Genomic DNA, 19,459 nt, shown 5'->3' with positions numbered 1-19,459 from the left:
CACAGGTTGTGCCGTTCTCTGTGACGTACAGGTGGAACAGCAAGTGGTAGTCAGGCAGACCCAAACAAGGGGCGGAGGTCAGCGCTCCCTTTAATGCATTGAAAGAGGCAGTCATTTCTGTTGACCACAGTATTCGAGGAGGCTTGTCTTTTTTGCAGCATTCACGCAGAATGTGGTCATGAAAAGAACAGTCTGGTATCCACTGTCTGCAATAGTTCACCATGCCTAGGAAGGACAGCATTTCCTTCTGTGTAGTGGGCTTAGGGACAGAGGTCACAGCTTTTGACCCTGTCTGTAGTCATGGAACGTTGTCCGTGAGACAGTGTAAATCCCAAATATTGAACAGAAGTCTGACAGTACTGCATTTTCTTTGCTGATGCTTTGTGGCCAGTCTGTTGGAGGTGCTGGAGTAGCATATGTGTGGCAGTTTGACATAGTTGTTCACTTTCAGCACAGAGGAGGAGATCATCCACGTACTGTATCAGGGTACAGCCCTCTGGAGGAATGAAGCCGTCCAGGGTAGCACGTACCACCATTGAGAAAGCCGCAGGGCTGTCTACCATTCCTTGGGGTAAGCGAGTCCATGTGTACTGCTTATCTCTATGTGTAAAAGCAAATATCGGCTGTGTGTCCTCATGCACAGGCACTGAGAAAAAGGCGGAGCACAAATCCACCACAGTAAAATGTGTAGCTGTTGCTGGAATAGCTGTCAGTATGCTGGGAACGTCTGGGACGAGAGGTGGCAGAGGCAGAATGACTGCATTAATTTGCCTTAAGTCTTGTGTGAAACGCCATACGCCAGGTTTGTTAGGCTTTGGCACAGGATTGACAGGAGTGTTATATGGAGATACTGTGGGCTTTATTACTCCAGCTGTCAATAAATCTCCTATGATGATGTCTAGGGCTGCGGCTTTTTCAGCGGAAATGGGATATTGCTTGACATATACCGGCTTGTTGTTTTTCAGCTGAGCATGATAAGGTGTGCAATCAATAAATCCTACATCATTCTCACCTCTTGACCATAATGTCATGTTTTGATATTCAGCTGGCAATGTGACAGCAGAGATAGTACAGTGTATGGGGTAGGTTAGATCTATGTGTCGACATGGTGCAGTAATGTCATAGCCTATGTCTGAGTTATGTGACAAAATCACTGTTCGGCCTTCACTGGTGTGAGCAGTTATCATGTTGTTGAACAGTGTGAGAGAAACAAATATGTGGCTTCCAGGCATGGGGTTACCTGGTAGTGGTGTCTGTACACGTGTTTGGCACAGTGTGTGACGTGGGGTACCAGTCAGATGGATATTGAGTTCATTCTCTGCTGAGGCGTCCAGCTGACACAGAGGCTGTTCCTTCTCCATGGTGTCGGTGCATAGGGCAGAGAAAACATAGCTGTTATCAGTATCTGCAAACATTTCACCCTTTGTGTTAAATGAAATACACAAGTTCATTTTTGCCATTAAATCTCTGCCTAATAGATTCACAGGCGAGTTTGGAATAATTATGAATGGATGATATGTGATTTCATCTGGTTTTGGGCCCCAGCGTGTCTTTAGAGAATGAGTTTTGGGGCATTGCACTAGAGTTCCGTTTATTCCCATGGTGTTGATGCACACAGAGGAAACAGGCCCACTATAGAATTTTCCAGACAGTGAACTTTTAGTGGCTCCACTGTCAACTAAAAAGGAATAAATCTTTTCACCTATTTCTATATCTAACATGGGCAAGCTTTCTGTGTTACGGGACAATTGCAAATGCAGCATCGTGTGTAGTGCTTCACACTGTCCCTCATCCTCACCTGGGCCTCCCTATTGTCGGTCCAGCCTTTCGTTATCATATGGGTGGGGATTAAAATGTGGATTATAAGGTTGCTGCCTAAGTGCAAAGGGGCCATTATTTTGATGTGATTCCTGTCTGCGTTGCCAGTTACCTTGTCTGTAAGAGCTCTGCTGACGCCTAGTGGCAGGAGCTGGTCCTGTGTTTTGTGGTTGAGACCCACGTGCTGCTGATTTGCATTCCCTCCTCCAGTGTCCTATTTTTCCACAATAAAAACATACGTCTCCATTCCTATCTCTCCTTCTGAAATCTCCTTGCTGCGCTTGTTGAGGGGGCGGGGCCCCTGCATACATCATTTTTTCACTTTCCTCTGAGCCTTCAACATCAAAATTCAACATCATTTTAACACTTTTAGCCTTCGTGCTGTTGGGGAAAAGATCTGCACCAGCTTTTGTTTTGACAAGTGTGATAAAGTTCTTTATTTTCATGTCATAGAGATTATCAGTGGCAGTCAGCTTCAATAGTTGTGAACATTCTGGATGAATATTGTTTAAGAATGTTGTTATGAAAATCTGGTCATTTCCTCCTTCAGGCATGCATGCCTCATTAGCCCAGCAGTGCGTGAAACGTTTCATAAAAACTAGAATGGATTCATCTGGCTTTTGCTTGCACATGGTTACTGCATTTAAATCAATTTTATCTCTAGACATTGTGAGCAGAAATTTCTTTAGATTTTGAAAAAAGGCTGTGATTTTGTCATCGTTTATCCACAAAAACGAGGTGGTGTTAGCTGCTTGGTCATTTTAAGGGTTTAGTTCCTCTACTTCTTCAATAAGCTGAGATTCAGTCACACCTGGAATTCGTTGACATAATATATATCTATAATCAGGCCCACCCAAGTGGTGGTATCTGGTACTTCTCTGTAATGCAGAAACAAAGGCTGTAGGATTTTTTATCGGACCCGTCTAAGGTCTTTGAATTATTCTGACCCATGGTCAGTGATTTCCAGAGGGGTTTAGACGCTTGAAGGATTTAAGTTAGTTTTTTTTTTTGCTGTGGCACACCTGAGGTTACTTGATTTTTTGCTAGCAATTTTATCTTTTTAGTGAGCAACTTCTCACTTTTTAACGAGTAACTTCTCGTTTTATGACCCCAGGCAACTTCCTGTGTCCTTTCTGCTGGTGAGCAACTTCTTAGTTTATGACAGCAGGCAACTTCCTGTGTCCTTTCTGCTTTAATTTACAAAACAACAGGCAACTTCCTGTGTTTCTATGTGGGCCACTGAAGAAGGCCTCGTCAGCGTATCCCGTTTCTATGTGGATCACTGAGAAAGGCATAACACAGTCTTATAAAATAAAAGACACGTGCCTACCTTCGTCAGGATCCCACTTCTGACACCAAAATTGAAGGAAACGGTTTCCAGGGCCTAATCCGTGGATCGACTTCCTTCAAGGCGTGGACGTCTATCAGCAGAGAATGTACCTTCACCTATCAGCAGAGAATGTCCCTTAGTCTGTAACACAGTCAAATATATTCTCAAGTAATATTCAAGCATGCCATTCAGCGTGTTAGTACGAGCTCGGGAGCAGCTTGGGAGAACAAGAAAACAGAGACTGCTTCAGATTGTCTTCCCAAAGTGACTCAACTTTATTCACAAGTACAACAGTTTATATAGAGGGTAAAATTCATGAGACAGCAGATTATCAGTTTAAACCAGTACAGACCAAGATAAGGGAGCGTCTTCCTGCCCTTGGGTGAAGAAGCATCCTTTGTATAGTTTATTAGTTCAGATACAATTGTGATTATCTCAGCGACATATTTTCAAGGCACGAAATAAAGAGTTCTTTCATTAGTGAATTCTGAAACAAACCATCTGGCCTTCAACAGGCGTCTCCTAAAAGATTTAGAAACTAATGTAGCTGAGGGAGTGATCTCTGTGGTATTTCAACCTTGTACCAGCCTGTGATTCTCACACATCAATTCTTGGGTCAAAGAGAAAAATAACTAAAACAAAGGGGCCTTATTGAATGACAGGGTTTTCCTGCATAATGTCACTATAAAACAATATCCAGTAAATGCTCCCATGGTACTAAAATACCTAACAGTAATGTCATAAGAAAAACAATGGTGTGCTGTGGCACGCGTGCCCAGGGTTGCCGACCCCTGCTGTATACTATACCAGCCACTTGGTTATGGAGCTCCATGTATATCCTGCCTGGTAACATCTTGCACCTTGCTGTTATGTTCTGGATTGTCTCAGGGGCATCTTTGTGTAACCTGCACCTGGTGTTGTGTCTGGTGTGGTAAACCCCTCTATCAATTTTGTGCTAAGATAAGTTCCTCACTCGAATCACAGGAATAAGCTTTAAGTCAACAAATATTTAAAAAGAACCTTGGGGTTTTTTTGTACTGATATATGGCTTTCCTTTTCTGTATACAACTACATTAGCATGTGGAGGCATCAGATTAAAAAGAAAGAAGGAGGTTGCACTGTGCATAATGTAGATTATTTATGGTCTACAATGGGTTAAGCAGAAATAGAGTATAACGAGTTGAGCACACCTTAACAGGGACAGAATGAGTTCGCATCAAATCATAACTTCCAGGATATTTGGAGACTGTTTCTTACTGATGGTTGTGCAGGAAATAGAGAATTGAGATGCCTCCTCAGATGTGGTGACAGCACTGCCAATAGGAGCTCAAGCTGTCCCAATGACATCTTAAAATATGTATGAAAGTGGGCGTGATATTGCTCCAACTCCTGGAATAAACCATGAAATTCTCTGCAGCTGGATTCTCCTGAGAATAGGGTGAACCCATAATCTCCATGTCTTCCTTTTCTCATTTAGAAACATCCTACCAGCTCATCATTACTTTAGGTCAATGGTCATTACCAGTGTTGAGACTAACGCGTTATTAAGTAACGCGTTACAGTAACTACGTTATTATTGTGGTAACGAGCACGGTAACTAGTTATTATGCCAAAATCAGGAACGCGTTACTCGTTACTGGGATTTAGATAGGCTCGTTATTCGTTACTTCGTGTGGTGGCTATCGCGGAGCTTCCACAGATTCAGTAACATTAGCAAGTGGTGGAGGCCAGCAGGTGGATGAGGGAAAGGGGAGGCAGGAGGAGAGACCCGAAGCGGCCGCCCGTCCGAGTGTCAGGTGAACTGAATTTCAGGTAAGAAGTTATGACCTGCAGTCCATCTGGGTCAGATATGAACCAAGTTTAGTTGGAGTTTATTTTCGTTGTGCTGACTTTTTCGTACTGCGTGCTAGCTAGCATGACGGGGTTTCTATACAGGTGGGTGGTGCTATGTTACTGATGTTGAACTTTATTTTGTTCATACGGTTAATTATTAGAGTTGCCAACCGTCCCGTAAAAAACGGAATCGTCTCATATTCAGAGAAAATATTACGCGTTTCGTATTTAGGTGAAAAGGAACAGTTTGTCCCGAACTTCAGCTACAATGAAAAAGACACAAAGCTGGAGTTATTCTGTGTCTTTGCTGCACAGCTGCCTCTTCTTCTCTCATTCTCTCCCCTCCCTCTCCTGTTGCTACTTTAATCATGAAACTGATCAATGATCAGCTGATCGGCTTTTCTCTCTTGTTTATTTATCGTCCGCTTTGTGCCAGAAAGAGGAAACCACCGGATGTCACGTTAAACAACAGCAGCACGTTTGATCAGCTGTTGTTAGAATTTATTTAATATTAATTTCTAGTATCAGCTGATGTTTGCTGGAGCCACAGCTGTAAAGCTGCTGGTCATGATGTCGGTTTGGATATGTGGTGAGAGGGAAACATGAAGATGAAACCAGGAGATGTCCTTACTGAATCATCAGAGCTGAGCAGGTGATGCAGAAACAGGTTTACCTTTTAGGTGACATGAATGAGTTGAAGTTATGAACTGTTTCTGAGAGACAAATAACACCAGGATCCTTTTCTGTGTAGCTGACAGCTGGTAACTGCACTCAAAAAAATGAACTCAGCCTATCTCTGCTTTTACTAAAGTAGATTTTGTTGTTTGTTCTTAATAAACTCGATTTTGCAAAAATTCTTAAAGTGTTTGTGCAAATTTAATGAAATGTTGTTACTTTTTGTTGTTACACAAAGTCATTGAACTGTGCCAACGTAACATTGTTGAGTAAATTCACAGGTTTGTCCCTCTGCACATACTGCTGCGTGCAGAGCCCGCCTAAGTAAGGGCCAATACGCATGCGCACCACCCTCTTTCTCAAGCTTGCTTTTTCTTTGCCATGTGGACTGGTTCAGCCGCATTTTTGTCCAAAAATCAGGTAAGAAGTCATTTTTCTTGTAAAGCCCGTCTACATACAGTGGGGCAAAAAAGTATTTAGTCAGCCACCGATTGTGCAAGTTCCCCCACTTAAAATGATGACAGAGGTCAGTAATTTGCACCAGAGGTACACTTCAACTGTGAGAGACAGAATGTGAAAAAAAAATCCATGAATCCACATGGTAGGATTTGTAAAGAATTTATTCATAAATCATGGTGGAAAATAAGTATTTGGTCAATAACAAAAATACAACTCAATACTTTGTAACATAACCTTTGTTGGCAATAACAGAGGTCAAACGTTTACTATAGGTCTTTACCAGGTTTGCACACACAGTAGCTGGTATTTTGGCCCATTCCTCCATGCAGATCTTCTCGAGAGCAGTGATGTTTTGGGGCTGTCGCCGAGCAACACGGACTTTCAACTCCCGCCACAGATTTTCTATGGGGTTGAGGTCTGGAGACTGGCTAGGCCACTCCAGGACTTTCAAATGCTTCTTACGGAGCCACTCCTTTGTTGCCCGGGCGGTGTGTTTTGGATCATTGTCATGTTGGAAGACCCAGCCTCGTTTCATCTTCAAAGTTCTCACTGATGGAAGGAGGTTTTGGCTCAAAATCTCACGATACATGGCCCCATTCATTCTGTCCTTAACACGGATCAGTCGTCCTGTCCCCTTGGCAGAAAAACAGCCCCATAGCATGATGTTTCCACCCCCATGCTTCACAGTAGGTATGGTGTTCTTGGGATGCAACTCAGTATTCCTCTTCCTCAAAACACGACGAGTTGAGTTTATACCAAAAAGTTCTACTTTGGTTTCATCTGACCACATGACATTCTCCCAATCCTCTGCTGTATCATCCATGTGCTCTCTGGCAAACTTCAGACGGGCCTGGACATGCACTGGCTTCAGCAGCGGAACACGTCTGGCACTGCGGGATTTGATTCCCTGCCGTTGTAGTGTGTTACTGATGGTGACCTTTGTTACTGTGGTCCCAGCTCTCTGCAGGTCATTCACCAGGTCCCCCTGTGTGGTTCTGGGATCTTTGCTCACCGTTCTCATGATCATTTTGACCCCATGGGATGAGATCTTGCGTGGAGCCCCAGATCGAGGGAGATTATCAGTGGTCTTGTATGTCTTCCATTTTCTGATGATTGCTCCCACAGTTGATTTTTTCACACCAAGCTGCTTGCCTATTGTAGATTCACTCTTCCCAGTCTGGTGCAGGTCTACAATACTTTTCCTGGTGTCCTTCGAAAGCTCTTTGGTCTTGGCCATGGCGGAGTTTGGAGTCTGACTGTTTGAGGCTGTGGACAGGTGTCTTTTATACAGATGATGAGTTCAAACAGGTGCCATTCATACAGGTAATGAGTGGGGGACAGAAAAGCTTCTTACAGAAGACGTTACAGGTCTGTGAGAGCCAGAGATTTTCCTTGTTTGAGGTGACCAAATACTTATTTTCCACCCTAATTTACGAATAAATTCTTTACAAATCCTACCATGTGAATTCATGGATTTTTTTTTCACATTCTGTCTCTCACAGTTGAAGTGTACCTCTGGTGCAAATTACTGACCTCTGTCATCATTTTAAGTGGGGGAACTTGCACAATCGGTGGCTGACTAAATACTTTCTTGCCCCACTGTATATATGTTCACACGTCAGTTAATGTCGCAAGTGCTACTAAGAAAAGAGTACAGGCAGGGTTTTGCCTGGTAAAGGTTTGCTAACGTGGACTTGCTGCACATGAGTTTCCAAATGATTTTGGAGGAGACTCCATTGCAATAGCAAAGCTATGTTTTCAGCCCAAATGTAGTGTGGCGCTAGCGTCGGTATGCGTCGGTACAGGCAGCGCATTCGGTCCGGCACGCACTTTCGCACCGAGTTTATACTCGGACGCCTGACTGCGTTGCACTTTAGCCAACAACAGTGGACAAGCGCTCCTCGCTAGCAGACAGGTTAGGGTGTATTTTCTGTCTAATATTTCAGCTTACGTTTTGATGTAGCTTGCAGAAAGCATTTAGTAAGCTGGTGTAAGATGAACTGCATTAATGTTGTACAATGTCCATGGGATTTCTCACTCGACTTTTAATGTCAGATTACACACACATTTACACAATATGCAGTGGTGATGATGTAGATCAATAAATTCATTGTTGTAGCATACAATATTAAAAATAAAACTGATTAATATGAAACATTAACAATGTGCAAATTATTTAGTTTTTTCAGGGACAGTGTAATGAAAATGTCTTTTGTGCTTCTCCCCCAGATATGTTGATGTGGCAGTGCAAATTGTGCAAAAAAGTGGTGTCATCACGAGCTCTGTTATTAAAACACTACAGGTTAGTTCATAGTAGACAGCAGTATCCATGTGCCTATTCTGATTGTGTCTGTGTTTTCAAAACATGGAATGCTCTACATAGCCACTTAAGCAGATCACATACCCAAAGAACTCTAGACAAGTCTGTGAGTTTGGCAACATTTAACTGCCATTTGTGTTCCTGCTGCAACATAGCTTCAGAGCAGGAGTATTTTTCTCACATTAACAACCATCTAAAATGTAACGAGACTGTGCATTGCATGTTTGAGGGTTGTTCTTTCAAAACAAATATCTATGGTACATTCAAATCTCATCGAAATAGGAAACACAATCCTTATACTTTAAAAGACTTTAAAATCGGTATTGCTAACACTATTGTAGGCCAGACAGTCTGTCTTTCTTCAAGGTCACTGCAGGATTCCCCCCTGATCTTGCACATGACCTTTTTGAAGGTATTGTGCCTTTTGAGATAGCTGAGTGCCTTCATATACTAATAGGCAAGAAGTACATCACTTTTGAAAATCTAAATAGACTTGTTCAGTCATTTCCCTACAAAGGAGGGGATCAGACTAATCGCCCTCAGAAATTGCCTCACAATTTTCTTAGTAAAAAAAGTGTTGGTGGCAATGCACATGAAAATTGGTGTTTACTAAGACTTCTGCCACTTATTATTGGACAACACATACCTGAAAACGAACCAACTTGGGAACTTCTACTAGATTTGAAGAATATTGTTGAGCTTGTTGTGTGTCCTGTTCATAACAGTGACTCAGTTGCATACCTGGAGAGTAAGATTTTAGACCACCATCAAAGGTACAAAGAAGTATGCCCAGATAGAAGACCATTGCCAAAACATCACTTTCTGGCTCATTATCCCTCAATAATTCGCCATTTTGGTCCACTTGCCTTATTATGGACAATCAGATTCGAGGCAAAGCACACATTTTTAAAAAAGTTGCTAGACACACAAACTGCTTCAAAAACATAACCCTGTCTTTGTCAACCAAACACCAGCTCATGATTGGCCATTACATGCATTCATCAGGCTGTAGCAAAGCCACTTTTGAGGTTTCATGAGTCTCGGCAGTCCCAGTAGAACTTCTCAAACGTGAAATTGCACATTGTCTTGCTGAAAAGTACCCTGACACAGCTGTAGTTAGCCTTGCCCAGAGTGTGTCTGTTGCGGGCATCTACTACAGGAAGGGCATGTTAATAGTACATGGATCACTGGGGGGTCTGCCAGAGTTTGCTGAAATCCTGCAGATGTGTATTTTGGCAGATTCGTTGGTGTTTATAGTAAAAAAACTGAGCTCGTGGTACACTGAACACTATGGATCCTTCAAAATTGACCCATCTCCAAAGTACCAAGTCGGAGCTTCTCGCATGGTTACATTAAAGAGATACATACACTGTTCAGGTAATTTTAATGTCCATGTTGCCGATTTAATTTTTGTGCTGTATAGCAGTTCTTCTCAAAGTTTGGTTCTTAAAAATAGTTGGACCAGAACTTATTTCAACTTTGTTTTATTAATTTCAACAATGACATACAAAGTTAGCAACAGCTAAGTCAATCTTGATTTCAGAACAGTGGTGTGTCCATTATACCCTGCAACCCCCCAACCCAAATTCTCCCCCTACCAGGTCTACAATAGACAAAACACTGCAGAAAACCAGTTTCTGCCCACACACACACACACACACACACACACACACACACACACACAAAAACCCAAAAAATAAATTAAAAAAAAAAACAACAAAAAAAAAAAACAACAACAACACCTCAGGACCCATACACATAACAAGCATAACCCCCAAAAAACAACAACAACCACAACTCCCCCCCCCCTCTCCCCCCCGCCCCGTAACCAAACAGACAAACAAAAACAAACAAAACAAAAACAGAAAAAACAATAGCAGAGAAAGGACCAAACAAAACAAAAGGAAAAACAAATAGATAAGGTATAAATAAAATTTAAAAAAAAAAAAAAAAAAAAAAAAACATTATAATGTAGCTTCGCTCAGTTCACTTCAGACTCAGGAAGTAAAGTAATAGTGTCGACCAGCAAGAGAAATGATTTCCAGATTTTATTAAATTCCCTAATAGAACCTTTTAGAGAGAATCTAAGTTTTTCCAGCTTTAAGTTAAAGAGTACATCTCTCACCCAATGGTCATGAGTTGGGGGGTGGGGAAGCTTCCACTTCAACAGAATAAGCCTCCGGGCCAGTAAAGTGGTAAAGGCTAGGGCCTGTTTGAGGGGACCAGATAAGTTCAAGTCGGGAGGAATGCCAAAAATTGCAGAGAGTGGGTTAGGAAAGACAGTCTGGCCATATGCTCGGCTAAGTGTGTCGAATATATTCCTCCAAAATGCACTCAGTTTCGAACATGACCAAAACATGTGGACATGGTTGGCAGGCGATAGTCCACATCTGCTACAGGCATCACTGATGGTTGGATAAATTTTAGATAATTTTGCGTTTGTATAGTGTACTTTATAGACCACCTTGCACTGAATCAAAGCATGACGAGCACAAATTGAAGACGAGTGAATCAATTTCAAAGCACAATCCCACTGCTGTTCTGGCAGGGTTGTCTGAAGCTCTTCCTCCCATCTCAGCTTAATATGAGAAATGGATTTGGGGACCAAAGCATCTAGTATTTTATACAAGGCTGATATCAGTCTGTTTTGATGAGGGTTCGTCTGCAGGATGATATCCAGATTTGTTTCTGGAGGCCGATTGGGAAAGTGAGGGAACTGCGTTTTTACAAAATTTCTAGCCTGAAGATAGCGAAAAAAGTTGGAATTAGGCAGGTCGTATTTGGACGATAGGTCAGCAAAAGATAGAAAGGTGTCCTGACTGTACAAGTCCTTAACAGTCCTAAGTCCGTTATCTTTCCAACTACTAAAGGCCGCATCAATGTTTGAAGGTGCAAAATTACAATTTTTTGATAAAGGTGTTAGCAAAGACGGTCCAAGTAGCCCGAAGTATTTTCTGAACTGTCGCCAAATAGTTACTGTTTCCTTAGCTATTGGATTATCCCCAACAAAGGTTGGAGAAAAAGGGAGTGGTGAGCTGAGTATTGATGATAATGAGTAACAGCTAGATGCAGTTTCCATTTGTACCCAGGCTATTACAGGGGGGTCGTTATGAACCCATTGTAGAAGTTTTTGTATGTTAGCTGCCCAATAGTAGTGTCTAAAATTGGGCAGACCAAGACCACCATCACTTTTAGAGGACTGAAGAATAGACTTGCGAATTCTAGCTTGTTTCCCTCCCCATATGAAATGTGACAGAATCTTTTCTAACTTGTCAAAAAATGCCTTGGTAAGAAAAATCGGGACATGTTGAAAAAGATACAAGAATTTTGGGAGGACACTCATCTTTATCAGGTTAACTCTCCCTGCCACTGACAATGGTAGAGAAGTCCAACGGTCACAATCTTTCCCAACATTTTCTAGTAGGGATAGAAAATTCTCCCTCATCATTTTATGTATAGAAGAGGAAATAAAGACCCCCAAATATCTAAATCCGGTTTCTGTCCACTTAAAAGGCACTATTGAGTGGGGAAGAGCTCTGGCCAGGGAATTAAGGGGTTGCAACTCACTTTTTTGATAATTGACCTTATATCCTGACAGTGTACCATATTGGTCCAGTATGTCAAAAAGCACCGGGAATGAGTTTAGAGGGTCAGAAATATACAGGAGCAAGTCATCTGCATAAAGGGAGAGTTTGTGAGTCACACCGAACCTTGTAATGCCTTTAAATCTATCCTCTGAATGCAGCCATATTGCAAGAGGCTCGATAGCAATGGTGAATAGGAGGGGTGAGAGAGGGCACCCTTGCCTAGTGCCCCTCTCAAGTGGAAAAGGCAAAGACAAGTTGTTGTTAGTACGAATACAGGTGGATGGCGAGGAATATAGTAGCTTAACCCAGAGAATAAAGTCAGCCCCCAAGCCAAACCTATCCATCACCTCATAGAGGAAGCTCCACTCGACGCGGTCGAAAGCTTTCTCCACGTCAAGAGATACCACAACCTCTGGAATTGAGTTGCACGATGTATGGATAATATTCAAGAGGCGTCTTGAATTGTCATATGAGTGCCTGCCGGCCATAAACCCCGTCTGGTCAAAGGCAATAATTTGTGACAGAACACGTTGTAGCCTAAGTGCAAGGATTTTAGATAGTATTTTAAAATCAATATTTAAAAGAGAAATTGGTCTGTAACTACTGCACAACAGAGGATCCTTATCCTTTTTCAAGATTAAACAAATAGTAGCTTCGGACAAAGTCTTGGGTAATTGACATTTTGAAAAGGCTTCATTATACATATCTTTCAACAACGGTGCCATCCATCCATCCATCCATCCATCTTCATCCGCTTATCCGAGGTCGGGTCGCGGGGGTAGCAGCCTAAGCAAAGAGGTCCAGACCTCCCTCTCCCCAGCCACCTCCTCCAGCTTGTCCGGGGGAATACCAAGGCGTTCCCAGGCCAGCCGAGAGATATAATCTCTCCAGCGTGTCCTGGGTCTGCCCCGGGGCCTCCTCCCGGTGGGACATGCCTGGAACACCTCGCCCAGGAGGCATCCTTGCCAGATGCCCGAACCACCTCAGCTGGCTCCTTTCGATGTGGAGCAGCAGCTGCTCTACTCTGAGCCCCTCCCGGATGGCCGAACTTCTCACCCTATCTCTAAGGGAGAGGCCAGCCACCCTTCGGAGGAAGCTCATTTCCGCCGCTTGTATCCGCGATCTCGTTCTTTCGGTCACTACCCACAGCTCGTGGCCATAGGTGAGGGTAGGGACGTAGATCGACCGGTAAATTGAGAGCTTCGCTTTTACACTCAGCTCCCTCTTCACCACGACTGACCGGTGCAGCGTCCGCATTACTGCAGCCGCAGCCCCAATCCGTCTGTCGATCTCCGGCTCCCTTCTCCCATCACTCGCGAACAAGACCCCGAGATACTTGAACTCCTCCACTTGGGGCAGGAACTCATCCCCGACCCGGAGTGGACACTCCACCCTTTTCCGGCTGAGAACCATGGCCTCAGATTTGGAGGTGCTGATCCTCATTCCCGCTGCGTCACACTCGGCTGCGAACCGCTCCAGTGCGAGCTGGAGGCCCTCACCCGATGAAGCCAACAGAACCACATCATCCGCAAAAATCAGAGATGAGATTCTGAGGCCACCAAAGCGAAAGCCCTCCGCCACTTGGCTGCGCCTAGAAATCCTGTCCATAAAAATTATGAACAGAACCGGAGACAAAGGGCAGCCCTGGCGGAGCCCATCACCCACCGGGAACGAGTCCGACTTATTGCCGGCAATGCGAACCAAGCTCTTACAACGGTTGTATAGGGATTGAATGGCCCGTAGCAATGGGCCAGACACCCCATACTCCCGCAACACCTCCCACAGGACACCCCGAGGGACACGGTCGAATGCCTTCTCCAGGTCCACAAAACACATGTAGACTGGTTGGGCAAACTCCCATGCACCCTCAAGTATCCTGGAGAGGATAAAGAGCTGGTCCAGTGTTCCGCGACCAGGACGAAAACCGCATTGTTCCTCCTGTATCCGAGGTTCGACTAGCGGACGAACTCTCCTCTCCAGCACCCTGGCATAGACTTTCCCAGGGAGGCTGAGGAGTGTGATCCCCCTGTAGTTGGAACACACCCTCCGGTCCCCCTTCTTAAAGATGGGGACCACCACCCCGGTCTGCCAGTCCACAGGCACTGCCCCTGATCTCCACGCAACATTGCAGAGACGTGTCAACCAAGACAGCCCTACAACGTCCAGCGCCTTCAGGAACTCGGGGCGGACCTCATCAACACCAGGGGCTCTGCCACCAAGGAGTTGTTTAACTGCCTCAGTGACCTCGCCCCCGGAAATTGGCGGGTCATACCCCTCATCCCCAGACTCTGCTTCCTCCTCGGAAGACGTGTCAGTGGGATTAAGGAGGTCCTCGAAGTATTCCTTCCACCGCCCGACAATTTTCTCAGTCGACGTCAACAGCGCTCCGCCAGCACTATACACAGCGCAGGTAGAGCACCGCTTTCCCCTCCTGAGACGCCTGACGGTTTGCCAGAATCTCTTCGAGGCAGTCCGAAAGTCTTTTTCCATGGCCTCTCCGAACTCCTCCCACACCCGAGTTTTTGCTTCAGCCACTGCCCGAGCCGCCTTCCGCTTGGCCTGTCGATACCTGTCGGCTGCCTCCGGAGTCCCACAGGCTAACCAAGCCCGATAGGCCTCCTTCTTCAGCCTGGTGGCTCCCTTCACCTCTGGTGTCCACCATTTGGTTCGGGGATTACCACCACGGCAGGCACCAACCACCTTGCGGCCGCAGCTCAATGCAGCAGCTTCGGCAATGGAGACGCTGAACATGGTCCATTCGGACTCAATGTCCCCAGTCTCCCTCGGAATGCTGTTGAAGCTCTGCCGGAGGTGTGCGTTGAAGATCTCGCGGACTGGGGCCTCTGCTAGACGTTCCCAGCACACCCTCACTACGCGTTTAGGTGCACCAGGTCTGTCCAGCATCCTCCCCCGCCACCTGATCCAACTCACCACCAGGTGGTGATCAGTTGACAGCTCAGCCCCTCTCTTTACCCGAGTGTCCAGAACATATGGTCGCAGGTCTGGTGATACGATTACAAAATCGATCATCGACCTACGGCCTAGAGCATCCTGGTGCCACGTGCACTTATGAACACTCTTATGTTCGAACAGGGTGTTCGTTATGGCCAAACTGTGATTAGCACAGAAGTCCAATAACAAAGCACCACTCGGGTTCAGACATGGTTCAACAACGGTGCCATAAGATCAGAATTGACTTTATAGTATTCTGCAGAGTAACCGTCAGGGCCCGGCGATTTACCTGTGTTTAAGGATTTAATGGCTTCTTGTACCTCTACTACAGTAATAGGTCCCCCTAATCCTTTCGTCAGATCTCTATCTATTCTTGGAAAATGTATATTTTGGAAAGTTTCTTCTGATAGAGGGGGAGAGCTTGAAGTGTACAGATTGGAATAGAAACTTACAAATACTTCATTAATTCCCTCTGGGTCCGATATTATGTCACCAGCAGCAGACTTGACCTTTGGGATTAGCTTGGAGGTTGCTTCGGCACGGGCTTGATAAGCCAGACGTTTCCCTGCCTTGTCGCCAGATTCAAAAAAGCGTTGCTTAGTCTTAATTAATTGAACCATAGCTGTTGCGGTGGTGGTTAAATTGAGACTGGCTTGAACTTTCACACGTTCTGTATAGAGGTTAGGATCTGGGTTTGATGCATATCTGCCATCTAGATCTTTGATCTTATTCAATAAACTGGACGTGTAAGTTAACTCTTTCTTCTTTAAATTTGACACAAATCCTATAAGCTGGCCTCTCATGTAGGCTTTCGACGTTTCCCATATACACCTCTTGACACTTCGGGCGTTATAGGCTCGGCTTGTTGATTTGTATTCACTCAGGTTGTTTTTGTCTAATAATACAATTTGTTTGGAAGTGTGACAAATATGCAAACAAAGAAGAATTTGAGAAAGGGCCAATACATTTTCCCTTTGGCCACACCAGTGCTCCCAGACTGCTCTCCCTTCAGTTTCCCCCTAAATTAATTTAAAATCATCTCATCTGCAGTACTTGGCCATTTCTAGCCTACCTCACTCTGTCATTCATAAATTCACCTCATAATCATTCAGTCATTCAGCATCGACCTCGGCTCAGACTGGGGGTCATTTGTTAGCAGAGAGCACACTAAGTCTCACTGGGCATGTCCAATGAGCCAGGGTCAAAGGTGGGGGAACCTTAAGATCGGCTGAAGCACTGTGGAGCAAAGGATTACGTAACAAGTCCAACATGGCAGACTGTAACTGAACTGAACTTGACCACACTGCTTGATGCTTGCACCCTTTGCATGAAAATACAACAAACTTGAAATTGTTTTACAAAATGTTTCACAAAAGTGGAAGCCAGGAAATTATCATTTATAGATTCACGATTTAAAAACTCTAAAATGAATGAATACATTACAATAATAATAATATCATACATTAAATTTGCAGTTTATAAAATTTCACTTGCTCAGTGGTCCTAGCTTCCTCACAGACCTATTTTATGACACATTATGTTTTTACTGATATTTGTTGAGCCGTTAGAAAAGCTGCATCTGAGATTCAATTGTTACTCTGTTTATGTTCGCCCCTCTTCTGGAGCTAGCAAGATGTTTAGGTACTGCAACTGCAACTTTACGTCAATATCGTGAACACATCACAGGGAACAGGGATGTGTCGAAGGTCGTGAGATGTCTTCTGACCAAACACCTCCATCCTCTCTGAAAGCAAAGCCAGGTGGCAGCTCATTCATATGAACTCATTCAATAGTAATATGCATTATTCTGCCTCTCTGATTTGATAACACATTAACTGAAGGCGCAGGAACGCTGTTCCAGGTTGTTCCAGTTCATTGAAGCCGTGTCATTGAGGGAAACACTTCCAGGTTGCATAACATAAGAAGTCAGCTCACTACACAGAAAAAAACATCTAATTAAATATTCTCATGAACCACAGAAGGTCCTGCATCAAACCCCTGTTTAATATAATATAATATAATATAATATAATATAATATAATATAATGTTTATTACAAATGTAATTTTTTTCCTATACTGTAATATAAATAAATATTAAAAGTTGGAACTGACAAAACCTTGCAAGATACAGAAAATACAGAAACACTCTGATTTCATTCTGTAAATAAAAATCAAGTTTAATATTTTCAAGAAAAATGTAGAGAAGTGATCAAAAAAGCTGAAATAACTCAGTTTGTGACTCCTGTGGAAATGTTTGTGTATTCCCATAGAATATAACAAGTATTATTGCAGGGTCTTTCCCTTACTTTAAATCCTCCTTGGGACAACAGTTCTTGTTATTTGGTGTTATACAAACAAATCTGAATTGAACTCAGTTTCCTAAATCTGTTTGTGTTCAGGTTGTACGGTCTCCTATTGGACGTCAATACCCCCCTCCCCCGTAAACCCAAGCTATCTAGTGTGTGTGTTTAATAAAGGACATTGAACTCAGTGCTCCCTATCTGCTGCCATCTCTCTTAGCCGTTCATAACAAATTCACAAAATATTGAACAACTAAATCTGTAAGTAGTTTGACTTCACTGTTTTATTGTTGAGTTATTATCCCCCTGGATCCATGCCCCCACCTTCACCCACTCAGTGCCTTTAATGTCTTTACCATTTTACTTTTTTGTCCCAGGCCATGTGTGGATGGACAGATGTTTGTGGATGGGGATGAGGTGAGGGGGTGGTTATGGATCTAGCATTCATCTAGCATTGTTCACACACACACATACACCCTTCTGTTCTCTCTGATGGGGAAACACTAAGCTCCTTATCACCCCCCCAGGAGCCATTAGGGTAAGGGTACCTGAGAGCTAAAATATTGATTTCCCAACCTCTTTCTCCATCTAACTTTGCATCAATGTGGTGGCAGGCTAGCATAGGCCATCATTCAGACTGTAGGGCTCACAGCTCACTGCAGTTCAATTATCAACAAGCACACCTGCAGCCTGCAGAGGCGATCCGAACTACAAACCAACATCATTGTCTCCATCCTGTGTTCTCTTATTTTGACATTTATTCATGCTTACTCTATCTTCACGTTACTGCCACCAACTGTGAGTCTCTTGGTAGGTGTTGCAATACATCACGTTCCCTTCTTTAATCTAAGTAACAGTCTGTAATATTGAAAACGTGTGATTAAAGCAGGGGAATTGTGTATGTTGACAGCTATCTCCTCATGCACAAGTATCAAGAAGAAAAGCAGACATGAGTCTGGGATGATAATGGCTACACGACTGCAATAAAAACCTTTCAACCGTTCAAGTCAGTGAAAGATTTTGATTACAATACTTTGTATTTTTTTGTGCAGCCCTCCTTCATCCTCTGAGTTTGTGTCAAATGCAACCAGCGTGATGACACATTGCTCTTAATTTGGTAAATGGACTGATTCTTATATAACGCTTTCCTACTCTCCCAGAGCGCTCTACACAACATCCACTGTCTTCTATGCTTTTCAGTACTTACTAAGTACCATTCACACACATTTGTCCTCCCATGGACGCTTCAGAGAGCAACTTGGAGTTAGTATCTTGCCCAAGGATATTTGGCATGCAGACCGGGGGAGCCAGGAACCAAACCACCAACCTTTGAATCAGCTCATGATCTGCTCTGCCTCCTGAGCTACAGCTGCTCCAGTTTAAACACAGCTTGGGTTTGGATGTGTCCAAAAAGGATACACTTTACAAACACTCATTTTTCATCCTTTTTCAGTATGACAGGGACAAACATTGATACATCACTGCAGATGGTTACTCTTCTTTCTATACATTTGGCAGCACACATTTCCATAACCCTGCAGTAAATGTTCATGCTCTATAATTGCGCCTTTCATTTGCTTCTGTGTGTGTTTTACCATGCTGCTCTGGTTCTTTGTTTATTGCTCACTTTATACTTCCTGTTTCCTTTCAGAGTTTGCTCTAGAACGCCTTTTTCACCAGAGAAATCAATAATGTCTTGTTCTTACTTTAAAAATTCTAAATTCTTTTCTGTTGAGAAAATAAGAAAGCAGGTGAAGTCTTGAATCATCTGCCTGTAATGGGAATGTGTCTAATACATTTTCTCTATTCTTCACTTTATATCCTCTTTAATCTTCATCGTTCCCTCTGCCTTTTCCCTCTTTCATTCCCTGCCTGCCTAATGACTACAATAATGAGGTATTGTCATCAACTTCAACAACAGATGCTCAGAATATTCGGTCTCTAAATTGCTCCCTCCGTCTGTGTTTCTCGCTTCTTAATCTCCACTTTCTCCTTCTTGCTCATTGTTCTGATTTCTTTTTTCTTATCACTCGAGCCATTCTTCAGCAAACTGAAACCTCATTACTCTCCATAAGCATCTTTTTCAATCTGTCTGCTCTGACTTTCACAAGTTTTTCAAAGTCCATTTGTCTGATTTTTAGACTATAAAAAAATACTGTGCATATAAAAATCATTGGTCAGAAT

At 43.5% G+C, this 19,459-nt stretch overlaps 2 protein-coding genes across 4 annotated transcripts in view; one reads left to right on the top strand and one right to left on the bottom strand.

Annotated features, from left to right (window-relative positions):
• Positions 1-155: 155 nt before the first annotated feature.
• On the bottom strand, positions 156-1,781 carry LOC120734726. The gene has a single exon (XM_040033692.1). It carries the CDS (start codon positions 1,761-1,763, stop codon positions 261-263), a length of 1,503 nt encoding a protein of 500 aa, XP_039889626.1. The 5' UTR covers positions 1,764-1,781; the 3' UTR covers positions 156-260.
• Positions 1,782-6,007: 4,226 nt separating this feature from the next.
• The window catches only part of LOC120734724, a 17,079-nt gene continuing 3,627 nt past the window's right edge, over positions 6,008-19,459 (top strand). The window contains exons 1-2 of one of the 3 annotated variants that reach the window (XM_040033688.1): positions 6,008-6,076; positions 8,345-8,417. The gene's annotated coding sequence lies outside the window, so the exon portion shown is untranslated. Of the gene's footprint in view, positions 6,077-8,328; positions 8,418-9,476; positions 9,813-19,459 lie in introns of those variants that run through there. The other 2 variants (XM_040033689.1, XM_040033690.1) reach the window with 2 other exon arrangements.

The sequence above is a fragment of the Simochromis diagramma genome, unplaced genomic scaffold (assembly GCF_900408965.1).
Source record: "Simochromis diagramma unplaced genomic scaffold, fSimDia1.1 OVJJ01000564.1, whole genome shotgun sequence".
NCBI classification, from domain to species: domain Eukaryota; kingdom Metazoa; phylum Chordata; class Actinopteri; order Cichliformes; family Cichlidae; genus Simochromis; species Simochromis diagramma.
The sequence above is the reverse complement of the archived record's forward strand: the minus strand, read 5'-3'. Positions and strand labels throughout refer to the sequence as shown.

Bases quoted from the DNA above. Each gene is read 5' to 3' on its own strand.
- LOC120734726 (XM_040033692.1), bottom strand. From the start codon at position 1,763: ATGCTGCATTTGCAATTGTCCCGTAACACAGAAAGCTTGCCCATGTTA.